This window comes from Camelus ferus, chromosome 7 (assembly GCF_009834535.1).
Source record: "Camelus ferus isolate YT-003-E chromosome 7, BCGSAC_Cfer_1.0, whole genome shotgun sequence".
Taxonomy (NCBI): Eukaryota; Metazoa; Chordata; class Mammalia; order Artiodactyla; family Camelidae; genus Camelus; species Camelus ferus.
In genome coordinates this window covers 29,949,376-29,970,721 of record NC_045702.1, presented here as the reverse complement: position 1 = coordinate 29,970,721, position 21,346 = coordinate 29,949,376, and the positions used below count along the sequence as shown (strand labels likewise).

At 38.4% G+C, this 21,346-nt stretch overlaps 2 protein-coding genes across 5 annotated transcripts in view; one reads left to right on the top strand and one right to left on the bottom strand.

The window, feature by feature from the left end:
- Positions 1 to 21,346, bottom strand: part of LOC116664744 — a 336,479-nt gene that overhangs the window by 193,678 nt on the left and 121,455 nt on the right. The gene's annotated exons all lie outside the window — the stretch shown is intronic.
- CAV1 (caveolin 1) overlaps positions 12,767 to 21,346 on the top strand; it is a 32,792-nt gene continuing 24,212 nt past the window's right edge. Inside the window, exons 1-2 of one of the 4 annotated variants that reach the window (XM_032483648.1) lie at positions 12,767 to 13,035; positions 14,451 to 14,618. In XM_032483648.1, coding sequence (XP_032339539.1) covers positions 13,006 to 13,035; positions 14,451 to 14,618 — 198 coding nt within the window. In that variant the 5' untranslated portion in view covers positions 12,767 to 13,005. Of the gene's footprint in view, positions 13,036 to 13,644; positions 13,779 to 13,883; positions 14,033 to 14,450; positions 14,619 to 21,346 lie in introns of those variants that run through there. The other 3 variants (XM_032483647.1, XM_006177480.3, XM_014553064.2) reach the window with 3 other exon arrangements.

Genomic DNA, 21,346 nt, shown 5'->3' with positions numbered 1-21,346 from the left:
CAGGAGCTTCCCATCTCAATGTTTTCTATGACTTCTGAGGATGAAGACTTGGCTAGGTATATGTAAACTGTTCTTGCTGTTCAGTCCAGGAATTTTTAAAAATCATGACTTTTCTATCAGTTAAAGGGCTGGTGTGCTATAAATACAGGAGTGAATGCATTCACTTTTTACTCTTCAGCTGATTATGAGACTGTATGTGTGGCTTTGATTCTTCATGACAGGGATTCCTAGATTTAAAACAATGCTGTCTATTATTATGACTGTTTCTCCCCAAATAATATGTTACTCTATAATTTGAATTAGTTACAATTAATTTTCTTCGTAGATTTTCCCACCAAAATCACTGGTATACCACCATAATCACTGCCATCTTCATTTTTTGCCCACCTAGTTGCCACAGTCTCCTAACTGGCCTCACTTCTAGATTCAGTATGATCTTTTCCAATCCATCTTCCCTTTCAAAAAAAAAAAAAAAAGTGATCTCATCAAGACTTCCATGTCATTCCCCTGCTTACACTGTCAATTAAATTTGATTGCTCTTAGAATAAAATCCAGACTCTACAGCAGCATTCACAAGGCTTTCACCATCAACCCATTGCTATTTTCAGTGACTCCCCTGCATCTCACTGAAGTGCCCACACTGCTCCTGTGTGCCCAGCTCTCTCCTGCCCCCATGGCAGCATCACTCTTTCCCTCATGGCCTAACCCCTCCTGTTTCCAAAACTTCTCCATTTTAAGTGCCTCTTCTTTGTCTTCATATAAAACCTTGTGCAAACTCCTGTTACCACTTACCACATGGTAAAACTAACCCAGGTAACTAACCCAACAAGACTGCAGGTTAGCTCTTTGAGAACCAAAAACATGACTTCATCTTTGTTTTCTGGGATTCTGAAAGGGTGCCAAGCACTTAGTGAGGTCAATAGATATTTTTCTGAATGAACAACTACATGGATAAATAATTGAAGAAAATTTAGGATGATTGCAGAGCTGGAGTGGGAATCACATGTTAACACTATAGTTTTCTTCATTTGCAGGAGGGGTTTGAAAAGTACTGACTCTAATAAGATTTTCCTTCTAACAGTTTTCTCACTCATGAATTATTACGTTGGGAAAACCAAAATGTATGTAAAGTATATCAGTGTATTTCATCTTTTGGGGTAATGCCTGTCTTTACTCTCTATTCTCTTATCTGAAATTTATTTTTACATCTTTAGGGGTAGGAAACACTAGTACTTAGAAACCAGTTTGGAAACATTCTCTCTGGCATTTTAGAATGTTGTTATTTCTTTTACTGTCCTATTTCCCATTTTGAAATTTATAGTACTAAAACATTGTTTTTGCAGAGCTTTACATTTTAGAAAACACAGTCCCATACATTATCTTATTTGAATACAGGACAAGCTAAATAGCATAGTGGAGAAATCATATAAATAATGGCTCAGTTTCTTTAGCTTGCAACTTTGTCATTTTTGAATGTTTACTTAAGAAAACAAGAGCTTTAAGAATTTTTACAAGGTTACATATTACTTTAAGATAAAAAAGTAGGTAGTGCTGCAATGAAAAATTATCACCACTAATGCAATTTACCATAAGTCAAGATTTTGTATATGTCCTTCATTCAAGGGATATATGTGTGTAGGGAGGACGAAAGAAGGAACTGAAGGAGGGAAGAGTAGAGGATAAGGATATACTAGATATTCATGTTATAGTTTTTAGGAATAAAAATAACTTGGGCTTCTGTATCTAAGCATCCCAATTTCTTCTCCCTATTTACCCGCAAAGAACCAAATGAACCAAAGAAGGCACTTTGTTGTATTTTTAAATCATTTTTGTACACACTTCTCAGCTTTTTTCTTCAGACGATACCTGACCTGCCGCCACTGGAACCTCACACTTTGATGATTATTAGGTGAAATATATCTGTGGGTGGGGTAACATATGCATCTATTAGCAGGCATCCATTACTTCAATGTGAATGGATGATCAGAGAAGGGGATACTGAAAACTATGTAAGGGACCAGAACGCGAGAGCCTTGAGCTGAGCGCCACTTGAAAGCATCCTACACTGACTAAAAGACAAGCCACCAAGAGAAAGTCAGGACAGAAAAGGGAAAACAGAGGCTCCAATGGCACAATCTTCACCCTTCACAGTTTCACTTTTGGACACCTCTGCCTAAATCCCTAGTGAAAAAGGGAATGGAAATTGAATGGGGGTGGAGGGATTTGAGGTCAGCTAAGACCATAAAGGAAAATTCCTTATATCTTATAGAATGAAAAGGGCCCTTGGAGGTGCTTAAGGGCCCTGCTAGAACCCTATGTCCTAAAGACAATGATAGAAGAGCAAAAGTTAAAATGAAAATTGTACTACCACTTGTGATCATCTGTCTCTCTCCTACCTCATCTCTCTGTGCTGTTGACTGCTGCAGTGTATCTGTAGCAAAGAAAGAAGACTATGCAGCAGTCAGAGAAATCAGAGGACACCACTTCAACAATTATCCAAAAATAGGACAGACACCTATCTGCCTGTTCTTGGACATGTTAGGTCATTCAGCTTAGCTGAACAGCTGGAGAAGTTGTTTTGCCATTATAGGAAAAGGTAGGGGTGGAGAATGATGAGAGGAAGGAAGAGACATGACTCAGAGTGGGAAATAGCACGTAACCAAGCACAAATATTTCTCCCAGACACAAATGGATCAGGAAGAGACAGGAACAACAGGTCATCTTTGGAGCATTCTTTTCTCTCCCCACTTCTGAGTAGCTTGTCATCGAGCACCTACCCGTAACAAAAGGGGAGAGAAGGGCAGGAGGCAGGACCTGCCTCTCTAACTGAATGGCACACCGGTTCCAGACAACTGCTGGCTCAGCTAACTGGGACAGTGAAACAAGGAGTCATTTGGAAAGTTGTAGGGATAAACACACCATTTACCAGAGAGGGAGGTGGCAAGGATAACATGTTTCTTTTACTGAGAAGGAAATTGGTTAGAATCCTTCATGCATTATAACAGTGGGAGAATTCTGATCTCTGGTACAAATAATAACATTTCCATTTGTTGAGCATTTATTACTTGCTGGCATTTATTTAATCTGCGCAATAACCCTATGATGTGGGTTCTATTATCATCTTCATTTTTCAGATAAGGAAACTGATGCCCTGAAGTTGAATTTTCCCAAGATCACATAAGATTCAGGATTTAAGCCAAGAGAATCTGACACCAGAGTTCAGGCTCTTAATCTTTTTAGAGAGTATCTGCTATTTCTAGTCTTGAGCATGACTGTTCTAATGATTTGTTCTCCCTTCAACTGAAATCTTTTTCATTCATCATTCAGCCATGTCACCTTTCCTGCTCTGAGAAGCACCTTTTTTTTTTTTCCTTTCTCCCATAAATAAAGTCAGTTTAAAGTCCTCAGTGTTGAGAGCTTCCCACAAGATTGTATTTAGGCTCCGTGTACCTCCTCCTTCTAATCCTTGAGCCTTCCCCCAGCCCTATTCCCTACTTTGCTGAGCACATCCTTTCCCTGTATGATCTTTGCCCTAGGCCCGAACATTCCAGCTAATGTCAGAAAAATATTTTTCAAATGCCATTATTCCCATGTAAGTATCATAAAATTGTACTACCTTTAACAAAGACTGTCTTAATATGCATAAAAAACACAATGATGATCTTTCTCCTCAATGCTAAACACTTAGATATATAAAATATTAATAATTACAGTAATAATTTATATTTATACTAAGCTTATACCTTTCTAGATAGGGGCCATATTTTATATCTCTCTTCATTTGGTTGGAAATTTCTTCAGTTTGTATATGTTTTAATATGCTATCCAATCCTACCATCAGTTGTTTTACCTTGGAAATCTCAGGGGAAACCACATATAAATTTGTTTCTCTCCTATAGGAGACTTGCTTATGACGAGTTTTCAAAAGCAGAAAGACTAGATTGGAGCATACATTCATACCAGTGGCTTGGTTGTATACTGTCATACTGCTTTTCAGTAGGTTTGTACAATTTATAATTGCTATTCATTATCAGCATTTGTGCATATATATGCATGTCAATAAAATCATACATATATGCATTTGTTACTAAGGTACTAGGTGGTGTTATTGAATAATATTACAGTATTCCATTTTGCAAATATAAAAATTTAACAAACATTTTTCTACAGTGATAATGAGTATTGTGATACCCACACTCATTTTTTTCCCCTAATTTTTCATTCACCTCTAATATAGTAGTCTGTGCTTTGCAATAACCGTTATGCTGGACCCCTATAGGCATAGCGTTTATACTTCCCAGTACCGGCAATGGTGAGCAAAGAGCCATCCACCCTTCGCTTCCTTCCCTCTTTCTCCTCCCTGCTCTCATCCTCCAGTGAACTGAATATTTAGATGACTTTGAAGGGTGAAGGTTTACAACGTTTTGCTATAAGACAAAGAAAAACTCAATGGATCACACAGTCTGCAAAGGCGAACATTTTTACGTACGTATTTTCTCACAAAGCGGTAGCAGTAAGTTAATCACTATCAGAATAGGAGCAATATTGAAAATGAGAAATCATGACACTGGAATACATAAAAAGAAGCATAAGATGCAGCTAAGCTTTTCTCCCTAGTTTATATATGACCTTGCTGAGGCAGTCACAAGAACAGCACACATTATTTAGGGATGAGTAATATAAACAAGGTGAAAATCTCCACAGTATCTAGCATATTCAATCAGTTTCATGGAATCTTCCATGTGTAGGAGCCAAGTGGGTAGAAGGGGCGGACAAGGGCCATGATTAATGCATTGGAAACAAAAGAACCAAAAAAATCACTTGTTACCATGTAAAAGAAACAAGTGAGCAATCAACTGAATTATTTATATATGTTTTATTTAGACAAGAGTAAGATCCTATGATGATAGAAAATTTGAAAATAGACCCCTGAAAGAGTCAGAATTGCTGATGTTATTTGTTCTAAAGGTGACTAAAGGGCCATATAAAACATGAAAAATATTGTACAGAGAATGATTTTATTAAAATTTTTTTTTTCAGAGAGAGAGAACGCCTAAGAGCAGTTATCTTAAGTGAAAAAAGTGAATTAGAGTAGACACACACAAAAAGAATTGTGGTCATAAACATACTCAAACAGGGGAAATGGCAAAAAGAAGACTGTAAAGTATTTTTCCTGGAAGAACTCTGGGAATGATGAGACAGATCAGATGCAGGCAGTCTTCATGCCACATGATGAATTAGGGGTTCATTTAAAGATTTCCATGATTTTTTGATTCTTAGAGTTGAAGAAATATTCAGAATTGGAAAGGAAAATCCTTCTAGTCTTAAAACCTTCAATTAAGTCAGCAAAGCATGACATGCTCATAGCATGATATGCAGGATGGATATGGGCTACTTTGAAGCTGTCCTTAAGAAGCTGCTTTGTCTTCTTGTAAAGTTAATAGGGCATTTGTTGCCTCAGCTCTTGCTACAGCCAATACCTTTTGGGTATGGCTAATGGGAGATTTCAATACAGCTCAATTCCTTTTGTAGCAAAAACAAACACAAAAACAAATTAAAAAAAAAAAAAAAGACCATCTTGGCTGCTGCCCAGTTTGTATTCTTGATTTCATATTCTAAAAAGCCTTCAGTTTATAGAAAAAGAAAGAACTGCCAGTTCCCTGCAAGCAACTTGTCCAACTTAGCCTGTAGGGTTCCCCCTTAAGTGATGCTTCCTTCAATTTGCTTACAGATATTTTTTAAGAGTACGTTACTTCCTTTTCAGAGTTGGGATTCCCTGTAAGTCATCCAAGCAGCCATTCTACTGCTCTTCCCATGATGATGTGGTATGTACAGGCTCTTTTATGCATGTATTTGTGGAGGTTTTTTTTTCATTCGTGGTTCTTATATAGGAGAGGGTTTTCTTTTTTTCTTTTTTTAACTTTTGTTTGCTGGCATAACTTCTGCCTTTTAAAATGCCTTCAAAGAATACGCATTTTCAAGGTTCTCCTTTATGGCTGCTTTTCAGAGTTTAATATGCATACAAATAACCTGGAGATCTTGTTAAAATTCAGTTTCTGATCCAGTAAGTTTAGAATTGGGCCTGAGATTCTGATTTACAACAAGCTCCCAGCTGATGCTAATGATGATGCTAATGATGATGCTGCAGATCTCTTGACCACACTTTGAGTAGCAAGGCCTTAGTAATTAGCTTGAATAAGACATGGAGATAGGTGAAAATGAAGTAGCTGCAGACAGAGAAAAGAAGAAACTGACAGGGATTATTTGTTTGGCCCTCTGAAAAGATTCTGCAGTCTGTCCCATAACTATAATCTTCCACACTTGTCTTTAAAACATATTCACATTCCCTCTGAAGTTAAGCTCAGTTGATTGACAGCAAAGCCGGCAGTGCAAAATTAAACCCATCCTCCAGTATGTACAAAAGCTGATGTTACAGTCACAGATTTCCCCTGGAATTAGTTAAAAAAAAAACAAACTCAACATATAATTGTAAGAAAGTAAAGTTTTCTATTAAAAACCAGGCCACTTAATAAATGGTCAAAATGAACTTATATTTACTTTTTGGAGAGTGAAACACTTTGTGATTAAGCATCCTTGCCTCAAAGGAAGTGGTTGTAAAGAAAAATTTCTCCCAGGTAAAAGCAACTCCTGGTAAATAGTTTATTTACTAGGGAAAGGGCCAAAAGGAAAGAGAGTTTCCTCTGTTTAATAATGGAGCTCTGACAAAGCCAGATGGATTGATTACAAAACAAAGGGCTTTTGTAAAGGACTCCTCCCAAATATTTACATTACCTTAAGAAAAACATGGAAGTTTTATATCTCCTTATAATTTCATGGTAGAATTCAGGGGCTAAGACTATTTTTATTCTTTACCATTTCATTATAGTTAAAATAGAATTTTTAAATTAATTATTTGTTAAAGTAAAATATGGAGTGTTCCTTTTTTCATTTTTTAAATATATTTTACTGAAGTATATAGTGTTCTAATATGCTGTTTTAACACTCTATTAGTATACTATAAATGGTAAATATCTCAGATATATATTATATCATATCATATCATACCATATCATATCATATTGCATTTATATATATTGCATTTTGTTGTTCTCTTAGGTTTTCTGAGAGTTAGTCACATTTTGGATAAGATTTATGGAGTTTCCATATTTCTAAAGGGTGGTCATAATTTTGTTTCACTTGAATAGGAGGAAATGTAGTCATTGTCCACATATCTAAATATTCTACTTCTCTCAACTAGATGTAATTTAGTAATCTGGCTCAAAACTTGACTCCAATTTTTCTGAAAAACAGCTATGTCCAAGCCTGATACTAAACATTTTCAGTCTTACATTAGCTAGGGCTATAATTAGCATTACTTTTATTATTGATATAAATCCACCTAGATGAAAAAAATGAGCCAAACATTTTACCTCTCATTTCATGCTTTCTGAATACATTATCCCTTGATTATATTCATGTTTGGACTAAGACTTCCTATTACATACTTCACCAATTTTAGTTAGGATACAGACAAGAATTGTACTTTTCTACACAGGATTTGCTACTCAAATCTTTCCCCAAAATTAAACTTATTTCATTAACACAAATTAACTAATCAGACTGATTTGGTCTTGAACAAAGATCTGATAAGAAAATTATATAGTAAACTGATATAGTAAAAGCTAAAGGTTAAAGATATTATTCCACTATTAATATTTTGAGCTAATTAGAAGGATGGAAGCCTTAACATAAGGCTATTGATGAAATATACATATCGGAAGAAGTTCTAAAATTATATATTTGGAATTTGAATGTGAAAGTTTGTTATAATTCAGAAATACCAGGTAGATTTTAAGGGATATTACTGGCAAAATCTTACCAGGATTATTTTTCTTTCAGTTTTATTGAGATATAATTGACATACAGTACTGTATAAGTTTAAGGTATATACCATAATGATTTGACTTACATACATCATGAAATGATTATCCCAATAAGTTTAGTGAACACTCATCATTTCATACAGATACAAAATTAAAGAAATATAAAAAAATTTTCCTTGTGATGAGAACTGTTTGGATTTACTCTCTAAACAACTTTCACATATAACATACATCAGTGTTAATTATATTTATCATGTTGTTTATTTTATCCCTATTACTCATTTATCTTATAACTGTAAGTTTGTATCTTTTGACTACCTTCATCTAATTCCCAAGGGAAAGAGGAAAATAGTGAATGATGACACTTTTGAAATGTTTACTGATGTTCTCTTCTGGATGCCCATGAAGACTTCCCCTACCCCACCCACCACCATACCTAGGGAAGGATTATTACAGCAGAAGAGCAGAGATAAGGAGAGTTAAGGCTTCTCTTAATTCCAAAAGCTTTGGTCCTGAGGGGATTCAGGGCATTAAAAATGGTTGGATGATATATGAGCACGGCTTCCTGCTCAAGGGAGAGGAAATTGGGGAAATAAGCAAAATGATTTTTGACACATATGCATCCCTAGCACGGGCCCAGCTAAGTTTTAAGGGAGGATCTAAGAGCAGAGGTACTTGTTTCTCCCGTTCATTGATAAGGCTCATGGAGATAGCAACCTTTAAGAGTTCCTCTGCACCACGGCAGGACATTTATTCTGTTCTTTACACCACATTTGCCATGGGAGGCTCTGTTGTGCTGCATCAGATCTGCCCCATCAGATTCATCAGACTTGCACAGAGCCCCAAGAAAAGGACAGAAGTAGCAAAAAGTGTCTCTAGCCCTAAGGGTCATACTGAATGAAGAGATTGTAGCAGTGTCCTGAATGGACCGATGACTGAGAACAGACAGGATGATGTACCTATCAGCAGATCCAAATGTACAACTAAGGAAGAGACTCTCCTCCACAGATCCACACCAAGATTCCTTGGCAGTAAGCCCCTTGAATTCAGATGCAATAAAACCTCAAAAAAATGGAAGAAACTAGAAATTAATTGAGATAAAGTTTCTGCCACCTGAAGGAATGGGGGTTTAGAAAAGAAATTAAATAGAAGAAGTTACATCTCACAAGGGACTTCAATAGTATCCATGTTTTCTACTTAAAAATTTTTGATGCAAACCAGACAAAACAAAATTATTTGATTGAGCTGATGGTAGGTGTTCATTGCACTATTTGGTATATCTTAAATGTTTGAACTATTTTACAATAAAAATACTGTAAAAGACAATACATTTATTCCAATCCTGAATCTGCAGATTGACATTTACTTCCTTTATCCTTGCATCTGTTATGATTTAGGCAGTATCCTCTGTGCCTTATATGCATCATCTCATTGAATGGTCACAGCACCCCTCTTAGATAGATGCCAATTGTATTTTTCATTTTACAAAGAAAGAAAGTAAAGTTAATTTAAAGAAACGGTATGAAAAGAATATTTCCTTAGCCACCTTGGTCAGAAAGATTTTTAAGACTTAGAAATAGTTGTTTGTCTTTTTTTAAAGAAAATAAATAGAAAAAAAATCATTTAAGAGAGTCAAAATGAAAAGACCTAAACTGAGAAAAATTCCAGTGAGGACTTTAAGCTAGAAAAGGGACAGGAAGGGACTGGGTGATAGGCAAAGTTTTCCTCTAGAAAGCCATTTCTTTCCTTGTATAAAATGGGAGGTATAGAAGAAGATATGGGCAGGTATGGGAGGAAGGCCTGAATGGGATCTGGAGGATGGGGGCGATTAGCAGAAAGTATGCAAGGTAGTGGTGGTGAAAACAGGGTAAATACTCAGCTGAAGCATAGACCGTAAAAATACTGACATTTATGTACTTTTATATAAATAGTCACTGCTCTAAAATGCACTCCCTCCCCTCTTGTCCTTCTCCCAGGAGCCCCTAACCTCCCAATAAGCCAGCAGCTAGCCAGCAGAATTCTAAGGCACAGCTCCAGAGTTGTGACCCAAACCTGGAATGACTCTGACTGCTTGGTGGTTCTGCCATACTGGTTATTAAATTGTTTTTCTTTTTTAATTTATGTATATATTTTTATTGAAGTAGAGTCATTTTACAATGTTATGTAAATTGTATTTATATCACACCTAATAATAACATCTATTATAATCCAACATATACTTCCTTTTTTGAACTTGTCTACAAAACTTGGCAAATTTGAGCAGTCTCAACCTTCTGAGTGCTGGGAAAGCTGGGAAAGATGACAGATGCTAAAAACTCTCATATCATTATAAGTTGTCAAACCTTAGACTCCTAATCCTGGAGTAAGATTTAGATGAAGCCAACTGAGAGTATGAAGAGAACCTAGGGTGGTGGGGATGGGAAGATGAAGCTATGCTGGGGGTCAAGGAGCCTAGAGAAGGAGATGAGATGCAAAAGGCAATGAACTTCACAGTCTTGCCTTGAGCAGGCCCTCACTACACTACTACACTACTTAAGAATCCCATGCCCCATAAGTTAACAGGTGCTATAGTTATTTATCAACTTTAAAATGTTTCATTGCCCTATAAAACTCCTTAAAAACAAACCATTTTCATGTATTTAAACTTCAGTTGACTTATTTCAAAGATGGCTGGTCTGATGATCTGTGTCCCTTTTAGCTCTATATTTTTAGTAACATATAATACATGAGCTGATCTTTAAGGCTGCTTCTTTAAAAAAAAAAAAAGAAAGAAAATAGAGGGCAAATGAGTTGCCATCTACCCTTTAGTAAATGATTTGGAGAAGTTATTAACTTGCCTCTAAACCTAAACCTAAAGTTATCTGTGTGGGCATCAAAGAAAAAATATATATATATATTTTATATCATCTATTAATTTCAAAATTTGTACTCTACTAACAATGTTCTACTTCATCTTTTCTTTATATCTTAGAAAGCTGGATGGAGCCTCTTAACCAAATCAGCTATTATAACCAGAATAAGATCTGTTTCTCTTTGTTACCAGCTTCTTGTTGGGGCAGGTTAATGAAGAGTTTGTGGTTTTTCCTCTCATTAGAAATCCATTTTGGCATTGACAACACTTCACTGATCATTATGATTCTGGGTGCTGCCACTGACTTTGGGGTGGACTTCCCCAGTGAGGCTGCTTTCCCTCCTTTGAGTGCTAGTTAAGCATTCACTCACAGGCCTCCCCACAAAGTCCATTCCTTGCTGGAATGCAGGACATGCTGTCTCCCTGTTCCTGTTGACTTTTTTTCACAGTCAAGATTACTCATCGCAGCTGAAGACTGAATAACAATAGATGGGAAACAGCTTCCACATTTTTCCATAGAACATAACCCAACTGCTTTGCAGCCAACATTTATGAAGGAAGTGTTAGAGAAGAGGCAATCTTTCAGCAATCATCAGAGGTAGACTAGGCACTACACACACATTAAGCCTGACACCACCCTTTTTGAGAATATCGTGTTTGTTAACATGCAATCTGTTCAAAACATTTAGAAATGCAATTTACCAAAAGTAAAATTAAGAAAACCCAACTTTGGTAAGATCTTTAGTATTCTAACAATGACTATCCAGCATAATTAAAGCTATGTCAACATTTGTAACCTTTTCCCTGCCATATAATTGAAATTGATCTTTACTTCAAAAATTGTATTGCCTTTTTGCTGTCAACAAATACAAAAGCCTGTGCTTTGTCATTCTCTTATATGTCTTGTCTTATCTCCACCTAGATAATCAATTCTAAGAGTTTTATCCTCTGTTTCCTTCTCCTCTTCCTTTTGTAGCCATCCCCATGTTCCCTTAGACAGCCAGTATTTTTAATGTATCCTGTGCCCTTTCAGGTATATTCCCAGCTTTTTAAAGTCATAATTTGACTTTTGATTGCACTTGGTACCTAATATAAAATGCCCTTTCCATTTTTGGATAGTGAATTTCCTTATCATTGCCCCAAAGTAAAATGACAGATAATTGCTCAATTCATCTTGTGAATTTGCTTATGAGCTTAGTTTATAATAAGATAAAGAGAGAAGCCCCCAATTTAGGAATGGATAAAATATTTTAATTGCTAATAACTTTTAAAAAATTCTAATCAATTACTAGAAAAACTAAGTCTCCTCTAATTCCCAGCTGAGCATATTTTTTAAAATGAATCTTCTCTGGTAACCTTGAAACTCCAATTAACTATTTGTACAATTGTAAATTTTTTACATATTTTGTAAATATGGCATAACCTGTTGACACAAATTTCCTTTGTTCCAGAAAAAAATCAGTAATAAAATTACAGAAAAGTTAAACACTTGTATTTTTTATTTCAAAGCATTTGAGAGACATTTCAGGAGCAGCTGGGAAACGTTAAATTCTGCATGCCTGCTTACCTAAGTTTCCATCCACACAGACTAGATGTAAACCAGTGTCACCAAAAGCACACTACACTCAGGCAACCACAGATTCTTTCCGTGCGTATAGATTTGAAATGCACCTAAAGGTTTCCGGTCATTTTTCATCCCTTCCTCTGTGAAACAGAGAGATATCTGTGCCTTAGGCAGCTATCGAAAGTAGGCGATGGGAAGAAACGGCTTAGAATGGGGCAGAATTCTTTCTGAAGCTCGGATGCCCATACTGGGCATCTCTGCAGGCGCGTCGATTCCCTACACTCCCAACCCTGGTGGGATGATGCACTACGAAAACATTCGCTCTCCCCAGGACGCCTCATAGTGGCTTATAGCTGGGAAAATGTTGCCCCAGGTTTAAAATATCTGCCTAAGCGGCCCAGCGCGGGTGAAATGCTTTCTCATTGCTCTTTGCTCCCTGCGGGCGCTCCCCGCCCTCTGCTGCCAGAACCTTGGGGATGTGCCTAGACCCGGCACAGCGCACATCCCGGCCAACCGCGAGCAGAACAAACCCTTGGCGGACAGCCAGGAGGCTCCCTCCCAGCCGCCGCCCCCCCACCCCCGCCACCCTACCCCCGCCAAAGCCTTTTTTTTCCCCCTTCATACAATACAAGATCTTCCTTCCTCAGTTCCCTTAAATCACAGCCCAGGGAAATCTCCTCAGAGCCTTCATCCAGCCACGGGCCAGAATGTCGGGGGGCAAATACGTAGACTCAGAGGTAGGCTTGGGTGAATGCGCTCGGGGCTCAGGGGTGCTCAAGGAGTGCTGCTTCTGCTATCTCCCACTCCAAATATTCCGAGTGCTTTGCTTGCCCCAACCCTCTCTCGACTCGGAGCACCCCTCTCGAGCTGGCACTGCTGAGTGGGCCTGGGCGGGGAGGGATGTGTGTACTGGGCGGGGATGGGGGGCGGCTATGAAGAGAAGGCAGGAATGTTTTCTATTTTCCTATTAGGAAGAGGGCCAAGGGAGCCCCTAAGCTAGAGCGGCGGGAAAGGTGGTCGTCGTGATAACGAAGTTGGGTATGCCGGACCGTTTCTGAATGGCTCAGGGGTGCTGCCTTATTGCGGGACCCCCACCGTCAGGCCCCTGCCTGCTAGGAGGCGGAGAGCCAGAGCGCAGGGAGGGAGCTCATTCACTCGCAGTCCTGGGGACAGTCCCCATGACTCCCCGACAGGCGCCTGGACCCGCTGGCTGGAGCGGCGGCGCGCGTCATGTTTGCACTTTCCAAAGCTCTTGGGCCACCTCAAGAACTCTCTTGCATATCGGCGCCTGGCAGGGCTGTTTTGAGAGGGGCGGACTTCCCCTCCCCCTAGTTACCACCACCACCACCCCTCCCAACCACCTCCCGGCGCTCGGGCTCCGCCTGGGTGTGGAGACCTCGTTTTCCCAAACGCAGCCGCCGTTCAGCGACCGGCCGGCAGCCTGGGAGTGACCTGAGTGTGGGTCGGGGGAGTTGTGCAGGTAAGATACCGTTCTAGAGAGTTTAGGGGGTCTGACACTTGGCTCGGCCCAAAGATGGAGGATGCAGGACTGGAGCTGTGGAGGGACAGAGAGGCCAGAGGGAGGGTAGGGTACGCGGGCAGGTGAAGGAAGATGCGACCAGGAAGCAATGAAAATGGGGACACTTCATGGGTTGGCGTGTTCAAGCTGGATCTTAAGGATGAAGCTAGAAGTGATTATGAAGAGAAAGAAAATGGGAGCCAGGATGGAAGCAGGTAACGCGATCGGGGCAAGGGTGCCGTGGCAGAAAGACGCGCTAGAGAGAAGTCAGAAGTTGGGTCCCCTTTCCTGCGGGGGTCTCCGCGGGGTGCCGCGGGCTGGGAGTGCACGGGGCTGGGGCCAGGGCGGACCGCGCAGCGGGGTTTGCCCTGACCCCTGGCGGCGGCGGGCGGGGGAGGCAGGGGCTCCCTGCCTGGTACCGAGGGGTGTGGTGTCCTCTCCTCGATTCTCTTAAAAAGCTTGCGGCGCCTAGGAGTTTACTGTGCGCGGAGCCACCGCTTCCGAAGCGGTTAGTTCGATTTTGAGCCTTGTGGTTTGCCCCGCTGCCAGGCTGACTTTTCTGATTTTTCTTTTTTAAATTTTCTTCCCACTGCTGGTTCCACCCTCCCCCTCCTGGCCGTCCGCCTTCCCCAGGGACATCTCTACACTGTTCCCATCCGGGAACAGGGCAACATCTACAAGCCCAACAACAAGGCCATGGCAGACGAGATGAACGAGGAGAAGCAAGTGTACGACGCGCACACCAAGGAGATTGACCTGGTCAACCGCGACCCCAAGCATCTCAACGACGACGTGGTCAAGGTAAGATGAGGTGGCCAGCAAGGAAGGCATGTGCCTCGAGGAGACGCTGTCAGGGCGGGAACAGCTCTCTGTCTGGCCAGCTGCCTGTGTATCTTTCTCTATCTTTGCCACACATCATTTTCTAGGCTTGATATCAAGTGCGGGGAAACTCCCGTGGTTGTCAGAAATGTCACATCTCCCCTCCGACCTCCTGCCAGTTAGTTTAGCTGGAATTTAGCTAACTTGAGTTTTGTAGGAATTCATATAACTGCGCCTTCTCCTGGCAAATGAACTTACAGATCTCAGCAACAGACCCGCACTCCTAGGGAGAGTGAGATGTTTACGCGCAAGGTCACCCTCTCTCCGTTTTCACCCTCTCTCCATCTAGCGAAGGGTGGTGCCCCACTGAACACAGAATTAAAGCAGTGAGATCATTTTGTAACGTCTTAGGCCAAAAGTGGCAACCAGAATACCAAGTGGGCAGGTTCCCCCAGCTAAAATGAAGATATTCTGAAATGATTTTGTTAAAAATAATAAAGTGGGTGTAAATGCTTCTGACTAAAAATGAAATATATGTGTATATAACAGAATATAACATTTAATTTTATGTGAAGGGTATTTTAACTGGAAAAGCATGGCACTTGATGTACACAGCTAAGCATATTTACACAACCACAAATAATATGTGCCTCTTGACTTCTCCTATAGACCTTTAGTTAGGTGTGGGAAGTTGCTTCTTTAGTGACTAACTGGGTCAGCCTTCCCTGAGCTAATGGGATATTCAGGTTGGAGTTCCTTTTTATACTTTCAGGATATGCTTGGTGAGATTAAAAACAATAACCCATTAATTGAATGGGTTATTGGCTAAACGTAGATCTGACTGGGTGGTCAGTTTTTTAATTATCATTATATTATTCAACTTTGACCCTTATAGCAAATCTCATCAAAAGAATGTGTTGTTTGAACCCATCTTGATTGGGAAATCATAGGCCTGAGCCAATTTTAGCCGAGAGTTTTCTTTCAGGAACCAGGAAGGCCAAGGGAATTCCTAGTTTGGAAGATTACAGTGTAAAGACCCCCCCAGAGCAGCCAATGGGGTGGATGAACAGTTTCCACCCACCCAGCCTTCTATCTGGGATGGGAAGGGCTATAGTTCAGAGACTGTTCACATTTGAATAATTGCATAGTATATTTCAAAGAGGGGAACAGCTTAATCTGTAACTGGAAGGAAAATGTAACTGTCAGAATTGACTTTCTTGGCTTACTGGTGGAAGAAAAAGGAAAACTGGGGCATTAGGAAGCTTTTCTACTAGCCAGATTATGGAATATTTAAAAGCAGAAGCAAAAACAAAAGTAGCTTATAAAGTAGAAATTAGAATTGCTAAAAACTATTTACTAAAAACATTACAGAAGGAAAGGGCATTTTTGCTTTTTTCCTCTTCTCATGTAGCCTTGGACAAGAAGGAGAGGTGCCAGGAAAAGAGGCAGATTTCAGAAAGGCCTAGCTTCATTGGAGCCTCCCTGTTGTTCCACTGCAGTGTGAGTGGGATTCCTGGAGCAAGCGAACCTCCTGAAATGAGTCAGAGAGGCCGGCAGTGTGGATGTGGGTCTCCACACAGAGCATGACTAAGTTAAGAAAGAAAGGCCTCACTGGGAAAAGAGACTTCAACACAGTTGGAAAAAAGGCATAACAGGCTTAGTGGAAATAGCAGTTTACAAAATAGCATTTCAAAGAGCAAGTGTGGGGAGCCTCATATTAGAGAAATTAAAAGGAAGAGTTAGAGCAAGCTCCTGCTGGCCTAGAGAAAGCAAACCCCACCCACTTGCTCATAGAAATAACTGTGAGCAAAACAAGACAGTTAGAGAGAAAAATCCACATTGAGAAGAGTTTGGTAGGCCCATTTACTCAGATGTCTCACCTAGGAAGGCCTTCAAAGAATGCCCTGCAGAGAGAGACTGAAAGAACACCATCTACCAGTAGGGCCAGGAAAAGAGGCCTAGACCCAATCAAGTGTACACTCCTATTTTATTTTATTCTTTTTCCTATTAATTTTTTTTCCTTTGAGTCTAAGCTCAAACATAATGATAAAAACAAGGATGATCTCTATGATCTCTCCATGTTACCATGACAGTAAATAAATTTCACTAAATTTTACTTTTGACAACATAGACTTCTTAAAATCATAAAGACATCCAAAGCTTCACTGTCAAGGCATGGTAGCTTAAAACTTAATAAAGAAGCAGTGGCCAACTGAATCTACTGCTAAAGGTACCAAATCAGGTAAAGAAAGGTCTGTTCAAAAACTAAGCAGCTCTGTAAAAGCTGCCAATTCTGTCCAAGTCTATATATAGTTACTAGCCATTTGTGGCTATTTCAATTTAAATTCCAAGGAATTAACATTAAATACAATTTAAAACACAATTCCTTGGTCATACTACATTTTGAGTTCCCAACACATAAGGCTAGTAGCTATCGTATTGGACAGCATAGATATGGAACATTTCCACCATCACAGAAGTTAACATTGGACAGCGCCAGACTGAGTGTTCATTCTCTTCATATTAAAAAGTCCCCATACCAAATTTAGAAATTTGTAGATGGGGAAGAAATGAAACACTGATGTAAGTGTGAGGAGCAGCATCGTGTATCTGCACAGTATCCTTTTAGTCCCTTAAAACAGCTATTTAGGGTGGGAAAGAAAACTTAGAAGCTGAATGTGCCACGAATTTATATTTCAAGAAAATGGAGTATTATCACATATTCCACTAGTGATAATGACATAAATTAGACTATACGATTTAGTTCCAATAAAGTTGGTTTCCTATTTTACTGAAAGTTTGCTGTACCATACTATGAGATGTCTGTATAGACATTTATCCAAAAAAAGAGTAGGTTATGAATGCTTTTTAAAATTTCCTCTAATTAAAATGGTCATAACTTCAGACTTTTCGTTCTTCCTCTGAGATTTCTGTTTTCTTCTTATGTTCACATTTTCATTCATATGTTTATGTACCATTTGGATTTTTTAAATAAAGAAAATGGCTTCTAATTTATTATTCTGATATCACATTAGCCATCAATTTATTTATTAAACTCTTATTATATGCTAGACTAGACATTGTGCTATGTACTACAAAGGATAATTCCTAAAATAAGCCCTAGCAAACACACAGATTAGAGTTAGTGCAGACACGATGCATAAAGATTAAAAGTTTTTAAAATATGCACACACATAATATCCCAACAGTAAGTCGCAGCCAAATGGTAACCAATCGGTCCTTTTTTGCTTTGACTGCCAGGTAACATATAACTACATTTTTATAAGTTTCATTAACCCATGTTACTTATTCTTTCCCACATATGTTTTGAGTTTTCACTTTCTTTTTCAATTGGCATGCTATTTTATGTTGTCTCTATTGTAAGCCTTCTAATTATCATTCTGAGAATAGGCCGAATATATACCATAATAAAAGTAAGTAGTATTGCATATTGTTTCATAAAAAGATTTTTAAAGTGAGTCATATTAATTATCTTGATTTTGGTAATCATTCTATAATATGGATATATATCAAGTCACCACATTATACACTTTCAATATTATATTCATCAATTATTCCTCAAAAGACTTTTTAAAAAAATGAATGGTACTACGTAAGTAAGAAAATGAACAAATTTATCACTACTAAATTTCTTTCTGCCCCTGTGTCATCTCTCTCCCCTTCTTTCCATCCCCAGGCAAACACTGATATTAGAAGTTACTAAGAATTTTATATAAATAAAAGTGTATTCTTAAAAAAAAAAAAGTGAATGATAATGATAGTAAGTGTTAGGAAGACCCTGCTGTGAATAGGCAATAGGATGAGAGAAGAAGAATGCTTTATAAATTGGAGAAGGGCATAAAGGAGCTGCAATCTGAATTGGGTCATAATGGACATATGGAATGCAAATTACTCAGAAAAGTACAGGAGGACATTCTAAATGAGCAAGGCATGGAGATGTGAATGTCTCACACAGGGCATAAGTCTGGAAAGTTTAGTAGCCCATTTTGATTGAAATTAGGGTTCATGTGGCAGAGTGGTAGAACATAAACATGAAAAGACTGATCATGGCCAGATGATAGAGTGCTGAATCCAATACTCTTGGTAAGTTTGGACTTTATCATGTCAGTAGTGAGAAGCCAGGAAGACTTCAATCTTGGCATGACATGATGGAGGTGGGCTTTTTGGAAGATGACTGGTTAAGGTACAGGATGTAATAAAAGGTAGCCAGTCCGGATGAGCAGCAAACAGTTAACAATGTAATTGCAATATGGTCCAGATATGAAATGAGGACAGTATATAGCGGCCATATAAACACAAAATGACAGAATTTCAGAATTGGAAGGAAATGGAATGGTTACCAGGCTAAATTCAAATTCCTCTTTTTTAATATTAAGAGAAGTTTAAAGTTTAAATTTTTATCCAAGTTTTCACATGTTTACTGTCCAAAACAGGTATTTTGAAATATATCATAAGGTAAGAATAGACAAGATTTTCACATACTATTGTCATGAGAGGAGAAATGAGACGGTTCTGAGGTTAGCTCTGAGACAAATCAGGACATCTGAGAGGAGAGCTTTATTGAAAATAAAAATATGCATTTGTAATTTTATTTTCTAAAAGTTGAATGTAATGATTCTTAAATACACACAAATACAAAATTTTCTTTAGTGTCTTTAGTGGTTAAGAAAATGGCATGCACATGAAATCAAATCAGTTTTGGTTTCAAAATAACAGCCTAATGTTGCCATGATCCCTCTCAATTATAAAGCATTCTAGAGCAGTTAGTGATTAATATCAATATAATAGTGATTTTAAATTTTATGTTTGCCTGATATACTTACAATTAAAGCATAGGAATTAAAAGATCAGATTATCCCAAAGTACTAAGCACCACGTTAATATTTCTTTCTGTTGGAATTGGTATTGATTTTGCTTGGTTAGGAGACAACGTCACAAGACTGTGATTGATATTCTGCCACGAGATCATGCATGGAATTTAGAATCCCCAGGTTGTAAAAGAGCACTAGGGTCATGTTTGGTGGGAAATTATTCTCACATTACTGAGCAAATAACAATATTAAAATGGGGACATTATTCATTCTTAAGTGTCTGAAACACTTTCAAGTTCAGTCAACAATGATATACATTTTAAATGCTTATTAAAAGAAGATGTTTTGTTTTTCTCCATCTCCTAATCGTGATCAAGAAATATTGACGAATTAGCTCAACTTTGGTTCTAACTGAATAAAATTTCATATTACTTATTAAAATTTAAGATGACATATAGCAAATTTTCTTAAATTATGAAAACGTTCATGATGCGGGTTATTCCTCTAATTAACAGCAGTATTGGCTACATTTTAAAGGGGCTTAAAGAACAGCTGCAACAGTAAATGGCATCTGGAAAGTCCAATAATTTCAAAAACCACCTGCTAATGCATCCTGCCCACTCAAGTCCATAAAATAACAGACAATTTCACATTCCCAATGAAACTGCTTTTTAGTTTGCCCTCCTTTTACATAAGCAATTCTCTATGATGAAATGTCCACAGAGAGCTGGCCCCTAGGAAAACAGGGCTGTGTGCATTGACCTATGGGGTTCTGGGCCCATTCATGATCCTCTTGGCCATGTTTGCAATGGGGAAAGGGAGGATTGCTATTTTCATACAAAGATGGTTTAGGCCGAGAAACACACACTCTTCTTCCATGCTCTGGACCTTGTGTATATATTTTCCAAGTTACTGTACACTAAGGCCCTGGAGAAAAAGATTTGCATACTATACTTATTTAAAAGAAGTTTTCTGAAAAAGAAACCCTCAGCCCCTGGAAATGTGCTTAGCCACAGATGCTCAGACGCACCCTGACGGAGTGGAAGGAATGTTGTCCAAGAAAAGAAATTTTTACAAGTTTTGTAACTTTATTTTTTAAAACTTGAGATTCTTAAATATATTGACACAAAATTATTTTCCTTTAAAAATCAAGAAAAGACATGCACACAGTAATCAGACCCATTTTGGTTTCAACATAAAGACCTAATGCTTTCATGATCTCTTTCAACTGCAAAGTATCTAGTCCCAATAGTGTGAGACTGGACACAAGGCAAGGAGAGAGAAGGATGTCAGGGCAACAGAGTTCTCTTCCTCAGTAGTCCCTGAGAGTGGGGCTTATAATATAAACAAGGAGCAAACTCGTTTGGCTAATAAAAGCTAATAAACACTAGCCCTAAAAATATTTTGGGCAAGCTATTTCATATTTCTGTATTTCAGTTTCTCTAACTATAAAGAAAAGAATGAGAGTCACTCTCATATAATAGTATTCCTTTATGCAAGTTCATTCATCTTTCAGTTAATGACTATTATGTCTACTATCATGTGTTGGCCACTGCTATATGGAACACGATACATATTATGAGCACTGCTCACACAGAATTTATGGCTATCTCCTTACCTCTCTTCATGCAGTTTCCTTCAAAAATTTTTGCTGATTAAAGCCTTCACCTCATCTATAATGCCTTAAATTGTTCCTGAGCCAGTAAATAAGGTTTGGGGAAAATAAGGTGCATATATATTTTTAAACAATTTGCTCCTGTTTTGGTCCTATAAAAATTATAGTTAACTTATGGAAAATACTTCAGCTCTTTGCTAATATTCTCTCTTCCAATATTAGTGCTCAACTTTTAATCTTCCTATTGAAAATTTAAAATCAGC